We start from the raw sequence: 27,338 nt of genomic DNA, 5'->3' as shown, positions 1-27,338 counted from the left end.
ATTCTATTAGCATATTCGTGGAAAAGGGCCCTTCTCACTATTCTGTGCTGGCTTAATCTTTTGGTGTATACAGATAATTGTAGGAGGGATTAGGGGATGGAGTAAGAGAAGCCAGAGTCACTTTGGAGGACAAAGAGGAGAAGGGAGGTTGGTGGCAAGCCTCATGGAATTTCGTCCATCTTCTTTACTTCTCCCTCTAAAGACCAAGGACTTTTGCTGATCCTGACTCTGGACTATCCTGAGGTCAACAGGGAGCTAGCTTGGACTTAACACAAGACTTCACATTTATCCATAGTAAATACTATCCTGTGAATTTCAGCCCACTTTCCAATTTATTAAGGTCACTTTATAAATAAAATCTTTTTTGAAACTTGATTTTGTTAGTCAGCATATTACCTCTCCCTTCCTGCTCTTTTCATTGTTGTTTCTTTTCCCTTTTCCCATTCTGCCCTCTCTTTTTCTCTTTTCCACTCCACAAAAAGCTGACAGGTATGAAGATGGACAGTTGGGTAGTACATGTGAGAGGATCTGGTCAGAGTAAATGACCCATTTCCTTTTTAGTCCATTTTTTGACTTTGGAAATGGCCTCTGATAACAGAGCCTAACCAGGTCAGGGTAATCACAATGTCCTGTTGACTACTTCTAGGGTAGAATTCATGTTGAACATGAATAACCATTCTGACAATCTGATGAGCACTATGGATCCCTTCTCAGGGTTTTTAAATACACAAAATAAAATACCTAGAACTACAAAGGAAATCAATTATCTTGAAATAAAAAAGCAATTTTTTCCTGGCCAAGTATCTTAGACCTTCTGAAATCTATCCTCAGACCCCTTGGGGATAGAAACTATTAAGAAACCATTTTATAGAAAGACTGGAGCTTTCCCTTCTCTATCACCTGTTTTGTTTTTGAATCAAGAGACCAGGAAAAAAGACTGATCCAGAAGGAACCAAAATTTCAACATTATGACTGAAAGAGTGCTAGCCTTGAAATCAGAAGTTGGAGTCAAGAGACCAAGACCTCACTCTGATACTAACTCAGGGTCCCTTTTTTCCTCCTTTGAAAAATTAAACAGTTGGACAAGATTCCTTCTAGCTTTAACCATCCATGAGTCAATTTGATCCCAGGTCAGTTCAGTTCCAATTTCAGTAAAAGCTTAACAAACCATCCTCTCTGACTTTGGCTAAGTCCCTTTCCTGTTCCAATGGTCTTCTCTAAAAATGAAGGAGCTGACTTGATAAAATCCTAAAAGCTTTACTAGCTTTACTATATATCTAGTTTAAGAAATTTAGCCTATACACACTTACCTTCTCCCCAGTAATCAGATTTCTTAGATACTCAGTGAGAAAAAACAACTGACCTTTGCATGTAGTTGCCAAGAGTAGAAGCTACCATTTCTTGGGGGTAAGAAGGATAGCTTCTCAGGAAAAGGCCTGTGGTAACCTGGGAGCTGTTTTCCTCTACCAGGTGACATGTCAAAGACTTCCCCGTTGAGGATGCCTTCCATTATGTCTGGTGATGCTTGCCCAGGTTATATGACCATAAAGGATATAGTCTTCTAATATTCATTAACTGGCAATCAGCCAGATGACCCAGTAGATAGAGCACTGACCCTGGAGTCAGAAGGACTTGAATTCAAATGTGGCCACAAACATTTAATACTTCCTAGTTGTGTGACTCTAAGCAAGTCACTTAACCTTTATTGGCTCACAAAAAATAAATAAATAAATAAATAAAATAATATTCATTAGTAGGGCCTGAATATTAGACATTTAGGCCTAGGACATTAGTTCTTTAATAACTCAGATAACTAACTAGTATTTAAAAGAACTGACTTGGGACTAGGAAATAAGGAAGGACCCTTTGCTTATGAAAATTCAAAGCATGGTTTACAAGAAGACAATTTCTTACCAGTTACAGTCAAAAATGTCAGTGAGACAAGAAGATTGATGCCCCAGTTCATGCTAGAAGTTAAAGCCATTGCTCTTCCTCTAATTCCACCAGGAAAAATTTCACTCAACACCAGCCAAGGCACTAAAGCACAGAGAAAAAGAATGATGAGAAAAGAGCATAAGCAACCATGATCTAGTGAGCCAGTTGGATAAATGTAATTTTGATCCAACTTTTATATAAATTTAATTCAACAGACATTTATTTAAATTTTTTAAATTTAGTTTATTAAATATTTTCCAATTATGTATGAAAAGTCTTGCCAATTTTGTCTTTTCAAAGTCTTACACATTATTCTCTTTTTGTTATTTTCATTACTGCTCCTAGCTCAATTTATATCTTTATCACCTTATATTTAGAATGGGATTGTTACAACATTCTGCCTTTCCAGTGTCTTCTCTCACTATTCTCCAATCTGTCCTATACCTCACAGACATATTAAATACAATGTAATCAAACAAAATGTCTGTTCCATTTCTTTCATGGAATCTCATGTAAAATGAGATCACATTTTTAGAAAACATTACTGTTTACAAAGTGCTTTCTTAATAATAACCTTGTACAGTAATATAAAATCTCTGCTCATTTTATTGATTTAAAAAAAAAACAGACCCATAGTCACATACTGGCTTCTGCTATAAAACAATTTCAGATATGTGTTTATTTTATGACTGCGCAATTTAATTTCAGTGTACTTTCATTGTGACAATATAACATTTAGTAACCAGACTACACAGTCTTACCTTTACTAAATTGGCCTATAGAAAAAAAGATTCTAAAACATAAATCTTTTCTGACTGTGGTGTTTTAAAATAACTGGAAATTTTGGTAATGCAATGATAGGATTTTACTTTTACAGTGACATAATCCCTTATATTACAAGGATTTTATATTTCTATTTAAAGTTGTTGTTGTTGTTTTCATTTGTTGTTGTCTCATCTGGATTATAAAGCTTGTTAAGGCAGAAACAGAATATTGGACTTCTGTGTGTCCCCACAGCACCCAAAGGAACATTTGCTGAACATAATTGAGCTTTAAAATGATTAGAGGGTGCTGTTACATTTAAGATTAATTTTCATTCAATATTTCATATTTGGAATCTAAGAACCTTTGAAAATAGGGGAAAAGGAGTCACTAGTTGCCAAAATCCTAGCTCACTTCTAATAATATCCCCCATGAGTGTATGTAGACTAAGGATACAATCATTCTTCATTTCTAGCACAAGGAAAATAGGCAGGAGATAGAGGGAGGAAGGAGGGCAAGAAGTAGGAAATATAGAGGAGCAAAGTGCTAATTAACTCTTCCTTTTCTCTATTTCACCATGTGTTGAGTCATACTGTTTCTTTAATTGAATCCTTTGTCCTGACAAAGACAGCATATTCAGTTTATAGAAATCTTTTCTAGCAGGACATTTCTTTTTTTTCAAGGTGGAAAAGATTTTTAAAAAGTAGAAATAAGGAAAAATTATTTTATCATATTTTTGAAATGTTTCTATGCATATTGATAAACACATTAATAATTAAGTAAAATATCTGCCTTTACAAAAATGAAGAACAAAATATTGTTTTCAAAAATTAATGAAAATCAAATTTGACTGAAAGTGTTGATGAATTAAAGGTAAATCTACATGTTTATTGTAATTTTTCAATTCTTGAGCTAAAACCATAGGAGCTTTTCTCATATTTGAGTCATCATTTTAATCATTAAAGGTATTAACATAATTAGGGGAGAAAAGTCTCTTAATTTAGTGAAGAAATAAGTTTCCACATTTGCATTTTAACTCATTTAGTTTTGGAAAGAAAAAAAATAAAAATATTTTCCAGAAATATCTAATGTTAAAACATATATTTTCCTGAAATTGCAAAAACATTTTTAAATAATAAGAAACAGGTGTCTTATAATTTTCTTTTCTATCACTGATTCCTTTCACTACTTTTGCCCCTCCAAAGTGCCTTGGAGACAATCTAATCCAATCCAAATTCAACAGCTATTGATTAATGTAGTTAATGTGTACAAAGGACAAAATTGTATACAAGGACAAAATAAAAACAGTCCCTGCCCACAAAAAGCCTACATTTTACTTAAGAATATAACATGTTCATTTGAGGAGGAGGGAGGTAGTATGAACAATATAGTTTATTAGAACTATCGCCTCATGTTCTAAATAAGGAAACTGTGGCTCAGTTGACTTAGGAAGTTTTATTAATATAGTGCTAGTATAGAGAAAGCTGGGTGTAGAATCTAGAACCCTGGATTCAAAACTTGGTTCTGCTACTTACCACTTGTGTGCTCTCAGGTAAGGTGCTTCCTAACTTTTCTGGGCCTCAGTTTCCTAATCTGTAAAAAATAGGTAGTGATACATCCATTCTGGAGAACACTTTGGATTTATGAAAGAAAAGGAAAGAAAGTGTTCATACTCCTTGATCAAAGAATACCACTACTGGATATATATCCCAAGGTGACTAGTCACAAAAAAAACCAAAACAAAAAAAAAAAAAAAAAAAAAAAAGACTACTGCAAAACATCACCTTAATACCAAAGGCAGACAAACAAAAACTGAACATGAAGTGAATATCCATCAACTGGTAATGTCTGGATGATCAATGGCCAAATGAATTGTGGTATTTTAATAATGAAATGTAGCTGTGCTGTAAAAAATGACAAATATGAGAAATTTGGGGAAAATAGGACAGCTTGTATGAATTAATACTGACCAAAGAAACCAGAACCAGGAGAAAAATAAATATAGTGACTATGATACATGGAGCAACATTTACTAGCTTGGGAGAGTAGTAATTGAAAAATGACTTGATACTAAAAAAAGCAATCAACTATTTTAAACATATATTGCCTGGGGCCATTCACCTATAGCTTCTCTCAAACGTACCTCAAGTTCAAAACAGTCTTGGGTCAACATTCACTCAAAACCACAGCTTACCAAGTTTCCATCAATATTTTTTTTTAATTAACAAGAGCAAAACCAGATCAAAACAAAAGACATTTGATTAAATAGCATGGAAACTGCCCTCTACCACCCCTCATTATGCATAAAGATTCCTCATCCCACAGATTTTTATAATATTGGTGAAAGAAGGAGCATATATAGCTAGGGAGAAGATGTATTTATAGGGAATATGCATATCTAAGGCAACTCATGCTCCAAAATTTATGTCCTATCTGTAATCCCTTTCTATTCCAATGCTATACTTGCTCATCCTCAAAGTATTCTGGATGTTAACTGCTAATTGGGTGATATCATTGACTGATAACTATTATTCTTCCTTGCTGCCATGGTCTTCAGCAACTATTCAGACTTCTCTCATGGGGAAGTATCTATCAGCTCTTTTAGCACATAACTCCAAAGATTAGTTTAGCTCTTTATAATTCATAACCAGGTCACAACAAGGCAGAAAAACAATTATGCTTCTGGAATTCCTAATTTAAAAAAATAAAACTAAACACATACCCATGTTTTGTTGAGACTCTATTGCTCCAGGCTTCTATATAACTTAGGATTAGAAAATTCTTCCAACTTTTTTGTAATTTTATCAATAGTAGACTATGTAAATCTTTTATAATGGCTGATGTGGAAAAAAGCTGGTGACATTTAACTTTTCTTTTCTCTGAAAATAGCAAAATCTTTGCCCTCTCTGCCACTAAAATGATAAAAAATATAATAAAAGATTTGAACTAGATGATTTTTGAGAATTGTTTTAGATCTAAACCTTAAATAATTTTTCCAAGGCCACATTCTTGGTTAGTTACAGAGCTATGAAAAAAATCTGGTCATCTTATTCTGTCCTTGGATTATGTCATACTTCTTTGCTTCCTTTATCTTAAAACTGGGTAATGGAGGCAAAGAACCTAGAGTCAAATCTTGCCCTGATGCCAAAGATCGTGTGATTTAGCTTAGTGAGCTTCTCTGGGCCTTATCTTCATATCTTAGTTTTTCCAAAATGAGGGTGTATTATTTGGCTTCTGATTATCTCTTCTCTAAATCTATGATCCACCCATCAAGTTGAACACTTTTCTCACAAATAGCCCTGTTTGGTAGTTCAAGACACTCCTAAATGACAAAAAGCTATAATTTTTTTGTAAGGGGAAGTGAGTAGTGGCAAATATTAGCTCAGAATTGTACTGTACCATATCATGAGTCAATGATTTTTTAGACCAGATATAAAATAGCAAATTGTTCCTTCAACTTCTTTCAACATCCTCAAGAAGAAGAAAGACTAATCTATCAGTACTGTGGTACTCTTGGAAAGCTTTTTGGTCTGAAATCAAAGGTTCTACTCCTGACTCCTTTGCATGATCTTAAGCTCCCTAAACTTAAGTTTCTTCATCTGAAAAATAAGATTGAGAGGAGTCAAATTTGTAACCCTCAGCCAGCAGCCCACAAAACTGCTGTCTAAATCATATTAAAATGTAATTGGAAAATTTTGAACTAAAATAAATAAAAATGCAGCACAGATTGTATTAATTTGTGTTATACGATACTCCCAGGGATCCATTTCTATTTGAATTTGTCACTACTGGACTAGATTTTCCAGGTCTAAATCTATGAACTAAACTTTATAGGTCTCTTAGTATCTAACATAGTATATATTATATTTTAATAAAAAAAAAACTGCTATCAAATTAAAAGAGGCAGCATCACCACAAAGGATCAAGGGCTGGAATGAGCATTAGGAAGAACTGCTTAGTGTTCAGATTCTGTTCTAAAGACATAAGGTGTGTGACCCTAATCCAATCACTGAACCTTTTTGAACATCAGTAAGATGGGGTAACAATAGGACCCTACTTCACAGGACTGTGGTAAGGATTAAATAAGACAATGTGAGCCAAGTGCTTTGTCAACTCTAAAACTCTACATGAATTGAGCTATTGGTACTATTAAGTGAATTAGGTTTAATGTGATGAATCTCAATGTTAGGTGCCAGGGGTTAGAAGAAAATGTAATTCGTGCCAGAGAAAACTCTGAGATAGTTAAGATGTAGCTCTGAATGTTATTCCTCTTTTCTCACATCCTGGAATAAAGCAACTAAGTAAATTTCCAAATTAGAACCTGCTGTTCTATGACCCTGTACTGGTTTGTCATAGTCTCAAACTTGGCAACTTCATGTTCTCAATTGTCCTTTGAAAAATCAAGAATTCATTTGATGTAAAATCCTAAATGAAGGATTTTAAAGCAAATAATTTCTCTTCTAAAATAAAAATGACTATTTTTGTTTCAAATGATCATTTTGCAAAGACTTATTACTTCTTGCTATACTATATTTACTCTCAGCCTTCTTTCCCTCAGTATTTTTTTATTAATTTTGGACTGAGTAAACATAGCTAAGCAAGTAATTTGTTACAAGTATTAAGACTACAATAATTCTTTAAAATATTTCTAAAATTTTAAAAATCCTTAATTAGTTATTCAATAAATGTCCCAGATTATCATATATTGAACTCAGGAAATATATTGAGGAAAAATCACACTTGATGTGAGCTAATCTGATTTTTTTTTTGGTACATAAATATAGCTGATGGACAAAAGGTACTGAATATATTGCTTAAGATTATAAAGGATCCTTTAATTTTAGTAAATTAAATATGAATTACTCTCTTCTCGAATTTGTCTAACGTACTTTGGATCTCTCCATTTTTTATTACATCCTATCTTTTGTCATTTATATATGTATGTATATGCTTATGGCATGTATGTGTGTATCTATGCATGTGTATGTACATGTGTGCACACATACATATACACACAAAGCTATATGCATATTTGTGTGTGATACATGTGGATACATTATATAAACATATAAATACATATCTACATTACATTGTGCATATATTCACATGATATATACAAACATTTGTATGTGTATGTGTGTATGTGTGTGTATATAAATAAATTCTATCCTACTAAGTTATTAGCTCCTTCATCCCCAAATTACCTCCTCTTTGCACATAGTAAATATTTAATAATTATTTGTTAAGTGGAATTAGTAACAGGACTTGGCTATAATGCAGCAATATCCATTATAGACTTGCTTTTTTCATTTGGGAAATTGTTTTTCAGCACTAAATCCATGAAGCTAATAGCTCAGAAAATGCCACACCCACCTCCCTATCTTTGCATGCTGACTCAACTCCAAAACAAGGAAGACCCATATAAGTGAGGGCTGCTCTGGTTCTGGGAGGGGCCTGTTTGTCCCAAGAGGCTAAGGAAGCTCGAGAAGCCATCTAAATATAAATATGCATATACATTATGTGTGTCTCATATGCAAGCTGTGTATTCCATAAAATATGTATATAGTGTGTATTCATTATATATGTGTGTGTACATTGTACTACATACATTATGTGTTATGCATGATACATGTCTGTCCATTATATAATACATGTTATATATGTACACTATAAACATTAAGGATTTTGTGTTGAATTATATAACATACATGCACATATAAAACATGTGTGTGTTTATAGATATTTATATGTATAAAGTCTAGAACATGAGATTGAAGAATTGCTAGAACAAGGATTCTTAATCTGGATTATACAGATCCAATAAGTACTTCAGGAATCAATAAACTAGCCTGGAGGGTAAATTACACTTTATCTTCACTGATTTTGGGGTTCCTCTAATTCTAAGTATTTAATCTCATATATGAAAAAATATTCTAAGAATGAGTCCATAGCTTATAAATCCATGGCTTAGATAAAGATTAAGAACCTAACATTTGTAGTACTGTGAGAAATTTTAGCTTTCAGATTCAATTTATTATTTTTAAAATCCATCTGTAAAGCTAATGTGTATTTTACATACTTAATTTAAGTTGAATAGTCTTAGTTTGCCCCTAAGAGCTATATGCTATTGGTAAAGTCATTTATCACCTTAAAGTAAAAGAACTGAACTGAATGATTCTAAAATTCCTTCCACAGAAATTTCATGGTAGAAAATAACTGAACTATTTGTTTAGTGTTTCTAAGTTGATGTGGGTAAGTTTGAAAATGTTATTGAAGAAAGATTAATCTTTCAGCGATGTCAGACTAAAGAAAGGAGAGTTAAGAAGGATTCAATTGCAGTATTATAAACATGGGGCATTGGTATTGTGGGATCTGGCCTCATTACTTTGTGGTAGCTGCAAGACTGAGAGAAAGATATGAGATAATCTGAAGTAAAAGTAGATAGGACTTTGTGAACAAATAAACAGGGAAAAAGGAGAGGGATGAATCAAATATAATTCAGGCAGGTTTTCCTATCTGAATGAATGAGAGAACAGTGATAGCAAAAAAGAAAAAAAAAAAGGGAACTTGGGGAGGGAGATAGAGATGATGTATTCAATTTCTATGCTCTTAATTTGAGGTGATGATAAATCTACAAAGTGGAAATGCCCAAGAGACAGATAAGGCTGTTAGCCTGAAGCTGGTGTAGAAGGGTTTGGAAATGTAGATATTTGTATCACCAGTTTAAAGCTGTTCAGTGATACTGTGAAATAATGGACTCTGAGTTGGGGAGGCAGAGAGTCAAAAGAAGAATCCTTTTTTTAAAAAATCAAATGCCTATGAACAGTTTTTAAAAATTTAACACATTTAGCATTATTGTCATTTAAAGACTAAACAAGGACCCATATTCATTAAAATAATTTTTCAACTATCTTAAAAACCATCTTTTTCTACAGGACATTCCAATAACATAATTGCTAGGTATGTACCCTTTAGGTTTCATCTTTCCTCCTCCTTATATCAACTGACTCCTAATTAGCATGCCAAAATCCTCACAGAAGAAATGAAATAATGCATTTCACTTAGCAATAGGTGATTAATACAATTCTCTGGAGTGCACTGACTTAAAAGTTGTCTGTAGACTTAATTTTTTTTTAAATCTGGTTAATTTATTCCTTGGGTGTGAAAGTTGAAAGCTATTTTTCCATTCCTGCTAATCCCTTTCCTTTTCTTTTAATGACACAGTTAAATCTTGGAACTAGCAATGGACTTCCTTGCCTAGTGCAAGTCATCTCTGTTAGATGAATGATTTAATACATAGAGTTGAGGAAAGCATTATCTGTTTAATAAAATCATTAGTGTCTCATGCAATACAGTATACACTTCCATGACAGATTTTTAAATGCTGCTTGTATTCATTTTACCCTTCTTAAAGAAGAATAGATTTGTTTTTATCATTATTACTGTTTTTGTTGCTATTATATGTATATATACATATATATATATATGTACATATATATATATATATTGCTATTATATACCATTATAACATAAGTGTAACCAATCCATTTTTCTATAAAAATAAGAACATTTTCAAAATGGACATTGCCTTAAATCAAAAATTACAATGAATCTTCAAAGGCCAGCAAATAGAGATGCTGGAAGTCATCCAGAATGCAGGTAAAAGCTGAAACCCTGAAAATGGTTGAGGTTTACTAAAGACTGAGTGGATGGAGAGGAAGGTAAGGGATAGAGAAAGATGGCAGGGGAGAGAGTCAGAGAGAAGCATTATAAAGTCTGAGTGAAATAATTAGGGACATGCAAACTCAAACAACTTTGAGGTATGATCTCACACCCATAAGATTGGCAAACTAGATAAAAAAGGAAAATAACAAATATTGTAAGGGCTACGGGAAAACAGACTTTTAATGCAATGTTGGTAGAGCAGTGAATGACTTCAGCCATTCTGGGAAGCAATTTGTAATCATGCCCCCAAAGAAATTAAATTATGCATATCCTTTGACTCAGCAATATTAAATCTATGCCTTAAAAAAGATCAAAGAAAGAAAAAAGGAATCCATATGTATAAAAAATGTATAGCCACTCTTTTCAAAGTGGCAAAGAACTGGAAAAGGCAGAATAGCAGAAGAAAGAAGGAATACTATTGTGTTGTAAGAAGTAGCCAATGGGACGTTGTAGAGAAACCTTGAAAAACTTGTATGAACTGAAATAGAGTGAAGGAAGGGAGGAAACCAGGATAACAATCTATACAATAACAACAATATCATAAATATAAACAATTCTGAAAGGCTTAGGAAATTTGATCAATATGATAACCAACCAGAATTTCAGAGGAATGATAATGAAACAAGCCAATGGACTCAAAAGAGCAGATTGAAGTTCATATACATACATATATACAGATATGTGTATATATACAGGTGTATATGTGTGTTTATATATTTATATATATATGTAAATATATATATATATCTATAAATGAAGACAGAGATAATAGAAAAATAGATAGTTCTTGTTATTGTTTGTCTTTCATTCTAAAAGTGGAACCATGACTATTATTTATTCAATATATATGAATACTATATGTAATACTATCCATGTGTCACTAATTATGTTCAGTTTATATTAATGTTTTTGATCCAGAATAAACTTACTTTGAGATTTTATAAAGTGAGCTAGAGGTGATTCTTGTTCACTATGAATTTTCTAAAACTCAATTTTATTTTATTTTATTTTCAGTTCTGAATACTTTTCCTCCCACTTTCCCCTCCCCATCTATTGAGAAATCAAAACAAACAAACCCTTTAACAAATATGTATCTTTAAGCAAAACAAAGTTTTGTAGTAGCCAAGTCCAAAGCATGCATGCATGTGCACACATATACACATTCAAAGGGCACAGTGAAGCAATATGTATATATATTAATACTATCCATTTGTCGATTGTGTACATATTATTTATTTTTCACTAATAATGCTTGATTTATATTAATATTTGATCCAGAATAAACCTACTTTGAGAATAAATTAAGTTAGATGTGATCCTTACTAAGAATGTATTTCTAACTACATTATTTTTCAGTTCTGAATTCTCATCCTCCTACCTTCTCCTCCCCAACCTATTGAGAAATCAGTACAAACAAAACATGTTACAAATATGTATAGTTAAACAAAATAAATCCCCACATTAGCCATGTCCAAACACACAAAGTACAGATTGAAGCATACATATATATGTATATATGTATGTATGTATATACTTTACAAATGAAGAAATTGATTTGAATAATAAAAGAAAAATTAATTAGGTAAGAGTTCATCCAGTTGGGAATAACATTATTGTACAGGATTATTTTGCTTTATTGCTTTTCTTAAATCCTTATGCATAGAAGCATTGCCCTAAGAGCCAGGAGACTTGAATTTTAATCCTGAGAGGGTATTAGCTAATCTCTAAGGTCCCCTTCAGCTCTGAGAGACTATATACTATTATCTGCAAGGTTGGACAGTACAATTTCTACAGTTTTTTCCTGCCCTAAAATCCTACAATATTAAACTATTTTTTATAAATTTATTTGTATTTCAAATGTGTTAGAACTTGATATTTAAAGGAATTCTAAAGTATTTTATGAAAAATTCATCCTTTGTAATATCAATAATAATAATATAATTTGTTTTATAAATTCCAATTTTTTAAAACTTTCTTTTGCAGAGTGCTGGGTACAGGGTGTTGAGCTTGATAAATAATCTATCTATCTATCTATCTATCTAATTACTATAAAGAGAAAGCATTCAAATCCTTAAATTATAAATGATAGTTGATTTTTTAAGCAAATTAATATTTTTACTCTGTTCATTTTCTTTTTTTAATAATAGCTTTTTATTTGCAAAGTATATGCAAAGATAGTTTTCAACATTCACCCTTGCAAAACTTTGTGTTCCAAATTTTTTCTCCTTCCCTTATCCTCAACCCTCCCCTAAACTACAAATAATATTTGTTAACCATGTGCAATTCTTCCATACATATTTCCACAGTTAATGACAGTTTTTTTTTTATAAATTGAAGCTGCTGGTTTATAACTTTGTTGATCATAGCAAAAAAAGCCCAATAAATTAAAAAAATGATACAAATAACTAAAAAAAAGCCATATATTCCATAACTGGGGAATGACAGAACAAATTGTGCTATAAGAACATAATGTTATATCATGAAAGAAAGAAAGAAATGCTAAATATGAAAACTTCAAAGAAAAGATATGGACAGTTTTCAAAAGAAGAAATATAAACTATCAGTAACTAAAAGAGAATGCTCCAAAAAACTAATCATGAAATATGAGGAATGCATATTAAAACTACTGTAAGGTTTTACTTCTCTGTCATCAAATTGGCACTTACCATAAAATAATGTAAAGTCAATGTTAGCAAAGTTGCAGGCAGTTAGGCAAAATAAAACAAAGTTGGTGGAACTATGAATTAGTACAATTACTCTGGAAAACAATTTGGAATCATATACTAAACTGTTTGTACCCTTTGACTTAACCTTCTCACTTCCCATATTTCCTTCCTCTCTTTCCATCTTTCCACTCCTCCCTCCCTTCCCCAGGTTGTTTACATGAGTAAAGTCATGCTCCATGTACATGACTAGGAAAGCTGAGCAAGTCAGACAGACTTTTAAAGACCTCTTTGTGTTCTGTTACATTAAAATTGTTTCCCACTCCCCACCTCCCTTCTTTGCTCATCAGGAGAATGTACCTTTGTCTTCCCCATCATCATCCCAAGAAGTCAGTGAAAAAAGAAAAGTTCAACATATATCTAAAACACTAAAACAATTTTTTTATTTAAAAACTGTTTAAAAAAATTTTAAAGACTGATGCTTTGTGTTGGTTTTGTTTGTTTATTTGCTTAATTGTAATGGATGGATCCGATAGCCTAGCAAACTCATTCGTTACTTTGTGATGTTTAAGAGTTGGGAAAAGAAAGTATAAATTAGACTGGCACTTACATTTTATTAACCAAAGGCAGAAGAGCTACACAAGTCATCTCACAAAGTATTGAAGAAGTTAACTAGCTTCCCTAAATCATGGTCAGAAATATTATTTCAGAAAACTGAATCATGGCTTTGAAGGTAGAAAGGATGTTTGAAATCATTTAGGTCAACCCCCCCCCCATGAGGCATCTAATACCTAGAGAAATTAAGTGGCTTGCCCATTGGGTTCTGGCTCCAATGCTCTGTCCAGCACACTATAACAGCGAAGAATATACTACTCCTAGAGGAGAGGCAAAGTTTATCTAACATTATCTAAAATATAATAAAATCGAAAACAATATGACATATGAAAAGCACTTTCTAAATTACTCAAACCTATATAAATATCAATTATTAGTATAGAAAGTAAACAACCTTTTGGATAAAGTTAACATTGAGAGAAACGAAATGAGTGCTCCATTCTAGTGAGGCAAATACCAAGGATATGTGTAATTTGAAAGAAATGCTCAAACCTTTGGTCTGCCTCTGGTGAAATTAGCTGACACAGCAGCTGCTGTTGGTGGCTTTTAAGTTGTTTATATTGTGCTGAACTGAGTAACATGATGCCTACCCCCCTGGGAACCTAATGGAAATAAATTGTGCCTCCTGAGGTTATCCCTGTGGGCAAAATGTACTTTAAAGAAATACCCCATATTTCCTTCTTTTTCCATGTTTCTACTCCTCCCTCCCTTTCCCAGGCTGTTTACATGAGTAAAGTCATGCTCCATGTACATCACTGGGGAAGCTGAGTAAGTCAGACTTTTAAAGAATTCTTTGTGTCCTGTAACATTAAAATTGTTTCCCATTCCCCATCCCCCTTCTTTGCTCATCAGGAGTAATTAAAAACTTAAATAAACAAACCCACACTTTTTATCTTTCCAAGTAAATGGAGTTATTAAATACTAAGATGTCCCCTTATCCTATAACACTTCACTTCTTTCTATCTCTTACATTACTAAATATGTGGCTCTCCCTCTTCACCTCCCCAAAGTATCCCTAACATCTTTCTCTAAATAGTGAATTCTCTTTATTACCCACTGAAGCAGCAAGCCATGGCACTCCTATATGGCATATTTGCCACTCTTAGATAGCTCTGCTAGATCCTACTAGACTGCCCATTTGCCAGCAACCTGGAGTGGAGACTTCTGAGCTCATCTTGATCTTAGCCACAGTTGGATACAATGTACCCTGGCTCCAACATAGTGATGTAAATTTTGGTCCTCTTTGAGAATGAAGGACAACAGCCAACCGTCATTTAGGAAGCTTTCTTTTTTTCATGGTTCATTTCCATCTTACGCAGCCAGTCCAGTAATTTTTATTCAGAAAATCACAGAATTTAAGAGTTGGAAAAGACTTCAGAGGCCATCTCATCCAACCCACATATGAAAGGAAACCCCATTATAATATCCCTGTCTTATAATATACCTTTCCCCATGCTTGGGAACTTCAACATACATGTCACTACCCTCTTAGATGACCCTGGCTTATTATATCTCAGTCACATACCCTTGACCTATAATTGCTTAACTTAGTTGTTCCAGAAATAAAGAGACAACATAGTATAATAGAGTCAGATGACTAAGTTCAAATCCTAGCTCTGCTACTTATTAATCTGATGATCTTGGCTAAGACATTTTAACTCTTAGGTTTCATTACTTATATAAATGAGGAAAATATACCACTTAGTGTATATATATATATACGTGTGTGTGTGTGTGTGTGTGTGTGTGTGTGTGTGTGTGATGTTGACTTCACTTGAAGAGAGGATTGAGCCATGGATATTATAGTGGGGATTCCTTTCATATATGGATTTCACTAGTTGATCTTTAAAATCTCTTCCAACTTTTAAATAATCTCTAAGGCTCATTCTAGTTCTAGACTCACTAAAATTAAGAAAATATGACAATAAGTTTCTATTCTTCAACATCACCTTCTACTTATATGTCTGCTTTGTCCTACTTGACCTCCAATTTTTTTCTACCTACTGTTGTCTGTCTTCATCTCTGCTCTTATTTCAACCTTCTCCTGTCCTCCATCATACCTTGCCACCCCCCACACTCCAGGTTATGTCAATGCCCTCTTTTTCTTTTGCTGGGTGTAACTGGTTCAGTTCATTACTGCTCTATTGGAACTGATTTGATTCATCTCATTGTTGAAGAGAGCCACATCCATCAGAATTGATCATCATATAGTATTATTGTTCAAGTATACAACAATTTCCTGGTCCTGCTCATTTCACTAATTAGCTGTTCATTTCAATGGTCTTTTCTCATCTTTTTTTTATCTTTTTGTATCCCTTACTCCTGTATACTTTCTCCTACCTTTTTTTCTGTGATATTAATACTCTCTGTCTGTCTTTCTCTTTCCCCTCTCCCTTCTTTCCCCTCTTTCTTATCTCTCCCCCTTTCCCTCTTCTCTCCTCTTTCCTCTCTTTCCTCTCCCTTCTCTTCTCTCCCCTCTCCCCTCTCTTTTTTATCCCCTCTCCTGTCTCCTATCTCCTGTATCCTGTCTTCTCTCTCTCTCTCTCTCTCTCTCTCTCTCTCTCTCTCTCTCTCTCTCTCTCTCTCCTCTCTCTCTCTCTCTCTTTCTCTCTCTCTCTCTCTCTCTCTCTCTCTCTCTCTTTCTCTCTCTCTCTCTCTCTCTCTCTCTTTTCTCTCTCTCTCTCTCTCTCTCTCTCTGTCTCTCTGTCTCTCTCTCTCTCTGTCTCTCTCTGTCTCTCTCTGTCTCTCTCTCTCTCTCTCTCTCCTCTCTCTCTCTCTCTCTCTCTCTCTCTCTCTGTCTCATTTCACATAACCATCTTCTTCTTTTTATTCAATCAAACCTTCAAGCATTTTTAAATGTCTTCTATGTGCCACTTACTATGCTACAGACTAGGCATGGCAATATAACCAATAAAACAGTACACATTCACAAGGAACATAAATTCTAATTGTGGAGCCTATAAATACAAGAATATAAGGAATAGATGTAAAAAGAATAAAGACAAAAGTAATTAAATGAGGTAATTTAAAAAGTAATTAAATTGAGAGAAAGAGCATTAGGAGTTAAGGGGATCGGGAAAAGCTTCATATAGAAAGTAGTGGGTTCAGATAGAAAGGCCCAGAGGTGGTAACAATAGATAGGCCAGGAAGTCCATAGCATGTATCAAGTTGTCAGCCTAACAGAAGCAGCCCACTACCACTGGGAAGAGGATAGTAGGTCTTGAAGAATAATGAAATAAAGATTCTAGGTGGGGTTAGAGATTTATCATCCATTCAAAAGGGAAAAAAATGGAAAGGGGTCTTGGAAGGAAGACTGATTTAGAAATAATTGGAAGCCATTCTAATTGTAGGGGGATAATATGGTCAGCTCCATGCTTAAGGAAGCATCTTGGAGTACTAAATAAAGTGGAAAAAGATTTGATGGAGGAGGACCAATTAGGAAGCTGTTGCAATATTTAATCATGGAGTGTGAAGAACTTGAACTAAGATAGCAGTTTTGTGAGTAGAGATGTGATGGTAGAAACAGCAACATTTGACAATGGATATTTGGATTAAGGGTAAATAAATAGAGGACAATATCAAAGTTATGGATTTAGAAAACTTGAATAAAGGTTGTATTTAAGGTAGAAATTGAGAAGTTTGGAAGAAGTTGAGTTATGCGGAAAATATGAGTTCTGTTTTATGGATGTTGAATTTAAGATATCTCTGGTACATTCAGTTCTGAATGCTCAGTAAGTAACAAGTGGTGCAAGACTGAAGATCAAGGGAGATATTGAAGAATCTGGGAGTTATTGGCTTAAAGAAGATAGTTAAACCCACAGAAGCTGATAAAGTTACCAAGCAACAGAATGTAGAAGTACTAGAGTGATAAGGCCTAGGATATGATCTTGAAGAAGGTGATTTAGGTGATAAATCTGCAGAGGAAATTGGGAAGCAATAGTTCTTTGAAAAGACAGGCAAAAGAAGAAATAGGAAAAATAGTGTTAGAAAAATTCAGAAATGATAAGAGTCAGGAGATATGATTAATATGGACAGATGAAGCAGAGAGAGGAAGAAGGATAAGGAATGAAAAAAGTGCCATTTTTGGCAATTAGAGACCACTAGTAACTTTGAAAAAAATTCAATCAAATAATGAATTCAAAAGCTAGATTGAAATGATTTGAGGAGTGAGTAGAAGAAAAAAGTGAAAGCAGTGAATGTGAATAACATTTTCCAGGTGTTTGGCTGAGAAAGAGAGGGGAAACAAAAGTTGATGGATTGAGGAAAAGATCTAGCAAAGGAATTTTAAAGGAGGAAGATTTGGGCATATTTGAAGATAGTAGGGAGCAACTGAAAATGGGTGAGATGAGGAAGATAATCTTCTAGACAAATTGGAAGTCAATGAAATCAATGGTCTATATTAGACAATTCTTCTAGTTTAGGACTTTATTAGTTCTCAATAAATCTCTATGCCTCCAGTCTTCTCTTCTTTGATCCATTCTCCCAACAATTATCAAAGTGATATTTCTAAAACACAGAAATCATACCATTGTCCCATTGTCCCACTCACTCATTTAAAAATATTCAATGACTCATTATCACTTGTAGCAAAAAATACAAATTCCTCTTCTTGGCACATAAATCCTTGCTTTCTACTTTTATTTCATTTTATACATCCTACATACTAAACAAATTATTCTGCTATATGTTACCTATAAGCAAAACTTCATTTCCTATCTCTGTATCTTTGTATAAGTAATTCATCAGGTCTAAAATACATTCTCTCCTTACTTCCAACTTGTTATAATTCAAAGCATAATTCAGGTGCCCTGCTACCCAAAACTTTGTCCTATGCCCCCTTCTACATTCTCTCCTTTATTTTCTTGACTTATTTTTATCACTTTATATTGTTTTACTTATGTATATTTTTGTCCATCAGTAGTAAATAGGGACCACTTTATTTTTTGTTTTAGTTATCTCCAGATTCTAGAAGCCTTACACACAAAAGACATGTGGCAAATATTTGTTGAAGTGATTTTCTAAAATGATCATTATGACTAATGAGCTATAAGAAAACAAGACTTTAAAATCATTGGTCCAACACTAGATCACTTGAGTGAGTATAGAATAAACATGACTTTGATAACCATTATGTGCTTCACAAAATTTGGAATAATAATAGCTTATGCTTCTATTGCCTTTTGCCATCACACAAAACTTTCACATATGTTTATCACATTGTATCCTCAAAAGAACACCAAGAGATAGGTAGGACAAAGTGGTAGAGATGAGGAAACAGGATCTAAAAATTTTGGTGACTTGTTCAAGATCAATCCATAAATGACAAAACTTGTTGGCAAAACATGCTGTCTTAACACCAAATGTAATGCTCTCTCTACCATGTCATTCTGTGTCTTAGACAGCAATGACCAATTAATTGATATCTACTATATCCTTATGACACAGCAAGAAGATTGCAAAGATGTGTTCAGCTAACCTTTTGTCCCCAGAAACCATGTTTATAATGAACTATAAGAGAACAGTTTGACTATCCACAAACAATTAGGTTACCATTTAAAAATGGAAAAAATTGGGTCAAGGAACATAGGATTATGAAATACTTACTTGGTCCAAGTCCTATGGAAAAAGCTGCAACATAAAAAAGTAAGCTGACCAAGGAGAGCCACTTCAAAAATTCTGGGACTTCATTTTGGCCCATTTCTTGGTGGTGTTGTGTTGGGCTTGGTCTAGATGTTCCAACACTTGGCACAGATGCCCATATCAGCTCCTCTTGCCTTTTGGTATCACTTCTGACTGACACATGTGAACTCTTGCTATTTGGAGTTATCCCCATAAATAGTTCCTTGAGACTGTTGTTGCTAACTGGCAAATTTCCTTGTTCATAAAAAATCAGGTTTTCTAGGGACTGGTTGACGGGACTATGACTTCCGCAGATACTGGTAAAATTGATATGGATATTAAGATTCACAAGACCCATAGTTACCAAGGAGACTGCCATCACTGAGGTGCCAAGGCACAGAAAAGTCTTGCTCCCAACTCGGTCCACAAAAAGGGTAGCTGGAATTGTGCTGACTACTTTGACAACTCCGACTCCAGTTGAGGCAAGACTAGCTGCCTCATTGCTCTGAAATCCAACAGATTTTAAGACAGTTGATGCATAAAATAGAATATTTGGCTGTCCTGTGATTTGCACAAAAAAGACCAACATAAGGCCTATTAGTACTCTGGTCCTCATGTTGTCCTTTGAACGAAAAAGATCCCAGAAACTATACTGGTGTTCATCTTTCAAGGAAGATTTTATCGCAGTAAGTTCTTCAGTAGTGTCTGAGATGCCTCTTAATCTTCCTAAGACTTTGCTAGCAGCTTCTTCATACCCTTTCATTACCAGGAATCGAGGGCTGGGTGGAAGAAAGTACATTGCAATGGCTTGCAAAATTCCCAATGGAATAACAAGGCCAAACATATACTTCCAACCGTGGAAAACATTGGCAAATGCATAATTTGAAATATAGGCGAGAAGAATGCCAATTACAATCATAAGTTCATTCAATGATACAAGAAGGCCTCTTCTGTGCTGTGGAGCAATCTCTGCAATATAGACACAGGTAGCAATGGAAGACAGTGATATGGAAACTCCTATGGCAATTCGTCCTATTATGAGAACTAGGTAGGATAAGCTCAGGATCAGAACCAAGCTGCCCAGCCCAAGTAAGCAGGATGTTAATATGATAGCAGTTCTTCTTCCATATCTGTCTATGAGGAATCCTCCTGTGAGAGATGCCAATAAGGCCCCAATGAGCAGGGAACTTACAACCATTTCCTGTTGTTGGCAAGACAAGGCTAATAATCCACTTAATTGTAGAAGGGCCCCAGAGATGAGCCCAAGTTCATAGCCCATCATGAGTCCACTGACAGCAGCAGTAACAGCTGAGAGGAAAGTAAACATTCCACAGCCTACAAAGAGAAAAAACAGAGATATCAGTCCCAAATTATTATTTTAACATCCTATGTATGAAGTGGGCCACAACCTTGGGCAAATGATTTCATACCACTGAGCTAGGATGAAAAGACCAAATACCAAACTCAGCATCATTGTAGGAAAAACAGAGATCATTGGCTACAGAAACAAAGACTTTCTTCCAACATTTTTTGTCAGGGAGCTGTGGTAGTGATGGTATGATATTGGGAAAAGTTTTCCAATAAATTTGTTAAATCATAAGTTGTTGACTATGCAGACTAATATTCTCTATGAACAAACTACTCTGAGGACGACATACAGGAACAGAATTAGGTTAGAGATTAGGAAGAAGTGAACCATTCTGATATTCTAGCTTATTTTATCCAATCCCAGATTCTCAAAAGGAGAACTTTTAGACAGGACTGGTACTGAAAACAGCTTTCTATGAGTTGGGTCCCAAAAAAGAGTCTTAATTTTTCCTTTCCAAGTAGCCTAGAGAAGAAAAATTCTGGGGTTAATGCTACCTAGGTAGTCACTGAACAGTCCTTAACATACTTTTTTAAAAATATATTTTTGTTGTAATAATGGTATCAACAACAAATTAATCACTTACTTTATGATGATCATCATGGTAGGAAAAAGGGAAAATATTAAACTTAGTTATGATTTGGTCCTTATCTTCAAAAAGCTTTTGGTTTAACAGGATGGTGTAGACACCAACTTAAATAGTTTTATTATGTGCTAAGTACATCCTATAGGCTTGTGTGTGAAGTATCTAAAAAGAGGCTGTTGTTTACTAAGACTAAGCAAGAGCTTGTTGGAGGAGGTAAAAGAAGAAAGTTATACCTGATGATCACTGCAATTTTAAAAGACTCTTCAAATTTAGGCTCTCATGAAGGCCATTTGTAGGATTTCTAGACGGCAGCAACTGGAGCTACTACATGGACTGACTGGCACATCTGGAAGATGTTAGTTCTGCTCCCACTAGTCCTAGAGCTGGGAAATGGTCAGATTCTAGATCATAACTCTTGCAGTCATCTTCTCCCTCACAAGAAGACCCTCTTCAATCCTTCTCTAACTACATTGTCCTTGTTCTGTTTGATTGTGAGACTAAGTTATTGTTGTTTATCTGAGGATTCTTCACAATTCTCTATAAATACTTAGTAACCTTGTTTTCAATCATTAACCAAATTTTAGAATCAATAACTCAAGAAAAATAATAAAGAGATTCTCCTGGTGTCATCTGCTCCTCAGTTCTTTTGAGTCTATAGAAGGGCAAAAAGCCCAGCTTTGCCAATCCCAAGACAGAAATTCCTTGTTGAATGGGAGCTCCAACCTTAGAAGGGAAGTCACCTCTGGCATGGAAAAAAAGCTCCTTTTTTGTTCCAGAATTGTTGTCCAATCTGAGTTAGATTTGTTCTGTCATTACACTTTCCATCCTTCATCTACTGAAGCAACTCCAAAGAGAAGTAAATTGGAGTCTCCAGAAGACATTTTAGGAAGGGACTCAGAGTGAAGTACACTTAGCAAATAAATGCTATATTCAAATGTAAGTAAAAAGTAGGAATGATGGTAAATCATTGATAGATCAATGGGAAAGGAAGTAGCATTGTACATATAAATTGTTTCCAAGAACTCTCTTGTCCATGGTGAAGATATAATTAGTGAATAGACATTCAATGCCGGGATTCTTATACATTTAGGTATTAAATGTACCAAAAGCAAATTTGGTTGGCTGGATACTGAGACAAAGAATTCAGAATCCTCTTATTCTTACAGGAAAATATTTTTAAAACATTTAAATTTTTCCCCATGGGTAGGAGAATGACAAGCTCACTAATATACTGTTGGCTATAGTTGTGAATTGGTGCAACCTTTTGGGAAAACAATTTGTAATTAAGAGTTACTAAACTGTTTGTACCATTTAACCCAGCTAAACTAACTAAAGGGCTAAAGAAGACAGAGAAAAAATGATCTCATATATGTCAAAATTGTTAATAGCTCCTCAAAAATAGACACTGAACTGGAAATAGCCAAATTGGTATGTGAATATAATGGAAGATCATTACATAGTAAGAAAAAGCAAATACAACAAACTTTGAGAAGCACAGGAAGAAATCTATATGCAAAATGAAGTAAGCAAAACTAGAAAAATATGCACAATGATTACAATTAAAATTACAAATAAAAAGCACACCAAAATAAAATTGAACTCAGTTATTATAATGACCAATATTGGTATTACAAAACTGATAATGAAACAAAGCTTCTAATAGAGAGAAGAGGAATAATGTGAAATGAATTGAAAAGATAGTTGTAGTGTTGTATACCATCCATAACAATCATAATATGTTTTCCTCTTAGAAACCATGGGTGGTAAGTTGTATATAAGCATTTCCTTCTCTATTTTACAGATGAGGAAATTGAGTATCTTAGTGTTTAAGCGAATTTCTACAATTATAAGGTTAAGTTAGTATCTAAGGTGGAATATGAACTGAGGTACCCAAACATCAAAACTAGAACAATTATTTTCTTTATCCTTTGTTTAAAGAAGAGATACTAGAAGCAAGTAGACAATGTCATTCATCCAGAGATGATTGATAAAATGACAATTTGAGTGGACAGAAAGGAACAGACATGAGAAATGTTATATAAGAAGAATAGACAGAACTTGAAAATTGATTACATATGTAGAGTGAGGCAGAAAATAGCTCAGAGCTTCTGAGCCTGTGACTGGAAGGATAGTCTGTCCATTCAGTCAATGAACAAATCTTTTTTCAACTTTTACTAAGTACCAAGCAGCTATGCTAAGTATTAAATTCGAAGGAAAAAACGATTCTTATTCTTTAGTAGCAAGGTGGGAAGTGGAGAACAGTGGAAGAAAACATTCAATATACTAGGAACACAAGATAAATTCAGAGTAAATCAAAGGTAAACTGAAAGGGGAAGACTTTAGAAGAGGGGAGGACCCAAAACAACTCATGCACAAGGTAAAATTCAAGCTGAATTTAAAGGAAACCAGACATTCTAAAAGGAGGTGAGGTGGTGGTAGCAGCAATGCCGCTACTGAAGCCTATATTCCAAAGAGATCTAAAAATAAAATATAAAGGACCTATGCTTACAAAAATATTCATAGTAGCTCTCTCTGTAGTGGCAAAGAATTAGAAATTAAAGGGATGCCCATCAATTGGAGAATGGCTGAACAAACTGTGGTCTATGATTGTGATGGAATAAGTTAAGTTATTTCCAGTCACTTTCTTGGCAAAGATAATAGAATAGCTTGCCATTCCTTCTCCAGCTCATTTTATGAGGAAACTGAGGCAAACAGATTAAGTGATTTGTCCAGATTCACACAACTAACGCCTAAGACCAAATTTGAACTTGGAAAGATGAATCCTTCTGATTCCAGGCTCTGTACTTCATCCATTTTGCTACCTAATTACTGATAGAATACTAATGTACTACAAGAAATACTGATTAGAAACCTTTCAGAAAAACCTGGGAAATTTTAAAATAATGAATGCAAAGTGAAATAAGCAGAACCAGAAAAACATTGCATATAATATTAATTAATAATATAACAATAATATTGTAAGATGCTCAACTGTGAATGGCTTAGCTATTCTCAACAATGCAATGATCCAAGATAATTCCAAAGGACTTTTGATGAAAAATGTTATCCATTATCTTCAACATAAAGAAGATCCAACCCACTTCCAGTTGATCAATGATGGACAGAAATAACTACACCCAGAGAAGGAACACTGGGAAGTGAATGTAAATTGTTAGCACTACTGTCTATCTACCCAGGTTACTTATACCTTCGGAATCTAATACTTAATGTGCAACAAGAAAATGGTATTTACACACATATATTGTATCTAGGTTATATTGTAACATATGTAAAATGTATGGGATTGCCTGTCATCAAGGGGAGGGAGTAGAGGGAGGGAGGGGATAATTTGGAAAAATGAATACAAGGGATAATATTATAAAAAAATTACTCATGCATATATACTGTGAAAAAAATTATAAATAATAAAAAATAAATAAATAAAATAAATGTATTCTAAAAAAAGATAAAGAAAAATGTTATCCATTTTCTGAGAAAAAACTGATAGTTTGAATGCAGATCAAAACAAAAATTTTTAAACTTCATTTTTTGTAGATTTTTTTTTTCTTGACAATTGGCTAAATTGGAAATGTTTTGTATGACTATATATATTGAATTGTTTGCCTCTCAAAGAGCCCTCCTCTTTGAAAGGAGGGGAGAAGAGAATTTAGAACTCAAAAAATTTTAAAAGAATGTTAAAAAAATTACATATAAGTTTAAAAATCATTTTATATATGCATATGTATATATATATATATAATAATAATAATGTTAACTTCTAAAGGCCAAGAGTTATCCTGCTTTTGCATTTGTATCCCCATTTGGTACATGCTAAATCCTTAATAATTACTTTTCATTTCAGTCTAAAATAAACAAACAATAAAATAATTAAGTAAGTAAGTAAAGGAAGAATGGAGGGAGAATGAGAAGAATGTCCCAGGAAGAGAAGATAGCCAATGTGAAGGCATAAAAATATGAAATTTTGTACAACTAAATGAAGTAGTCCCTTATTTGACAAAAACTCCTGGGAAAAGAGTTTAGTAGAAATTATGTTTAGACAAATATCTGACACTGTGGGCTAAAATAAGCTCCAAATGGATACATGTTATAAAAAAAAAAAAAGTAAAGGACATAAGAAACTAGTTCAGTGGTTTCTTTGTTTTAAGGAACTAAAAACAATGAGAAAACTATCTACTAATGTAGTTCAAAGCCAACTTAGTCTTAAAAAAAGTTTCCTAGAACATCAAGAGCCTTGTAGCATAAGTACATGATGGTTTTTATCTAGGTGGACCTAAGATTAGATCTAGAATTTGTCTTCCTTCTTCTGTCTTTATGTTTCCTTGACTAATTATGATTCAGTAGTAGTGATTTTGAAAAAAAAAATGGATTCTCTCAACCTTGCCAGTTACCAGAGTTCCTGAACTGTGTATTAGCTATCCAGAGGAAATTATAACCGTTTCCACATACATCTTGTAGCTAAAAGACTAGAGAACTTCATACCCTGACTGGCAAAGAGATCTGGATCTTGTGAATTACTCAGAGAATGTACACCCAAGCACAGTCCCATAACAGTGACTTTAATCTCTAAGGGGTTGAAGGAGTATAAGGAACATTAGGGTTACTTGAGATATTTGAGATAAAATATCTGTATTTGTTCATCCATACCCTCTGAGTCCTTAGTATTTATGTATCTTCTTAATGGGTACAGGAAACAAATATCTATTTTGCAATGGATATCCACATTTTTCTAGAAGGACTTGGTTGCTTGCATATTAGGGAAACTTTAAACATAAACTAAAACTTAGCTTGTTTTAGAGATTTCCCAGGACTTAATATAGGATATGAGCAGAGACAGAGAGAGGTGAGATTAGGTTCTGTAGGACTGAGCACAGTCCATGTAAGCCCAAAGCCTCTCCTGGGAATCCCTTAGGTCTTGAGAGTACATTTGAAATATCTTTAGACCCCAGTGAACAACCTAAATTGGGATTATTGGTTTTAGCAAGAGCAAGAGTTTAATGAGTTTATCTAATCCAGATGACCCAAATATGGAATTTGGATTATGGACCAAGGTGCTTCCTGATTTAGCAGAACCAAATGTAACAGAGAGTTTAGTAGGGGGACAGGAAGAGATAAGACCTCTGGCATACTTCCAAGGACAGAGTTTTTCAAACTTTCTTCTGTGGAGTGCTGAAATTTCACAGAATCTGGCTTTGGCTTTGTGGGAGAATTTTGCAAGATGCTTTAGACCTATTGTTTCAGGTAATTTCATAAAATCATAAATGTAAAGGTTTTTTGGTTTCTTTGTGTTTTAAGCTTTTGTAACAATATTATTCTTTTTTATTCTATCTCAAAATATGTTCTCCTCAATATAGCTAAACCATAGCAATATATTTGTTTGCAAATATATTTAAAAGGCAGGATGGTATAATGAGTAGAGAACTGGACTAGGAAGCAAAAAGCCAAGTACAAATCTGATTTCAGACACAAGTTGTGTGATCTTGGGCAAATCAGTGAATGATGTTTGCCTCAGTTTCCTCATTTGTAAAATGAGTTAGAGACAGAAATTGAAAACTACTCCAATATCTCTGCCAGAGAAAAATCCTAAATAAGGTCACAAAGAGTCAAACATGACTAATCAACAAAAAAGTGATCAAAAAAGGATAAAAAATTTTCTCCTAAACTCTATTTATTGGTTCTAATTTTAATAAATATTATCTTATTTTATCTTTACAACTATCTTGAGAGATGGGCACTAGTATAATCTTTATTTCAGAAATGAGAAAACTGAGGCAAATTAAGATTAAGTGAATCACACAGCTGACAAATACTTGAGGCAGAATTTGAATTCAATTTTTGCTCACTGCCAATACAGTTCTCTATCCACTATTAAATAAAGTTTCCTGCAGACCTAAAACTTCTATAGAAATTCTATCTGTTCTTATTTCCCTAATCACAAATATGTTTCCTGTTTCCTGTTTATTCCTTATAGAATGCCAACTCTGAAGCTTTATCCATTTTTATCAATGTCCCTCTTAATGCATGATATCTAGAACTGAAAGCAATAATA

At 33.8% G+C, this 27,338-nt stretch overlaps 1 protein-coding gene across 3 annotated transcripts in view; it reads right to left on the bottom strand.

The window, feature by feature from the left end:
* SLC2A12 (solute carrier family 2 member 12) overlaps positions 1-27,338 on the bottom strand; it is an 89,819-nt gene that overhangs the window by 8,374 nt on the left and 54,107 nt on the right. For all 3 annotated transcript variants that reach the window (XM_074309786.1, XM_074309787.1, XM_074309788.1), the window contains 2 exons: positions 19,305-20,654; positions 1,915-2,037 (listed from right to left, as the gene is read on the bottom strand). In XM_074309786.1, coding sequence (XP_074165887.1) covers positions 1,915-2,037; positions 19,305-20,654 — 1,473 coding nt within the window. The remainder of the gene's footprint in view (positions 1-1,914; positions 2,038-19,304; positions 20,655-27,338) is intronic.

Source organism: Sminthopsis crassicaudata, chromosome 4 (assembly GCF_048593235.1).
Source record: "Sminthopsis crassicaudata isolate SCR6 chromosome 4, ASM4859323v1, whole genome shotgun sequence".
NCBI lineage: Eukaryota > Metazoa > Chordata > Mammalia > Dasyuromorphia > Dasyuridae > Sminthopsis > Sminthopsis crassicaudata.
Note: the sequence above shows the minus strand (reverse complement) of the source record. Positions and strands in the feature narration are given on the sequence as shown.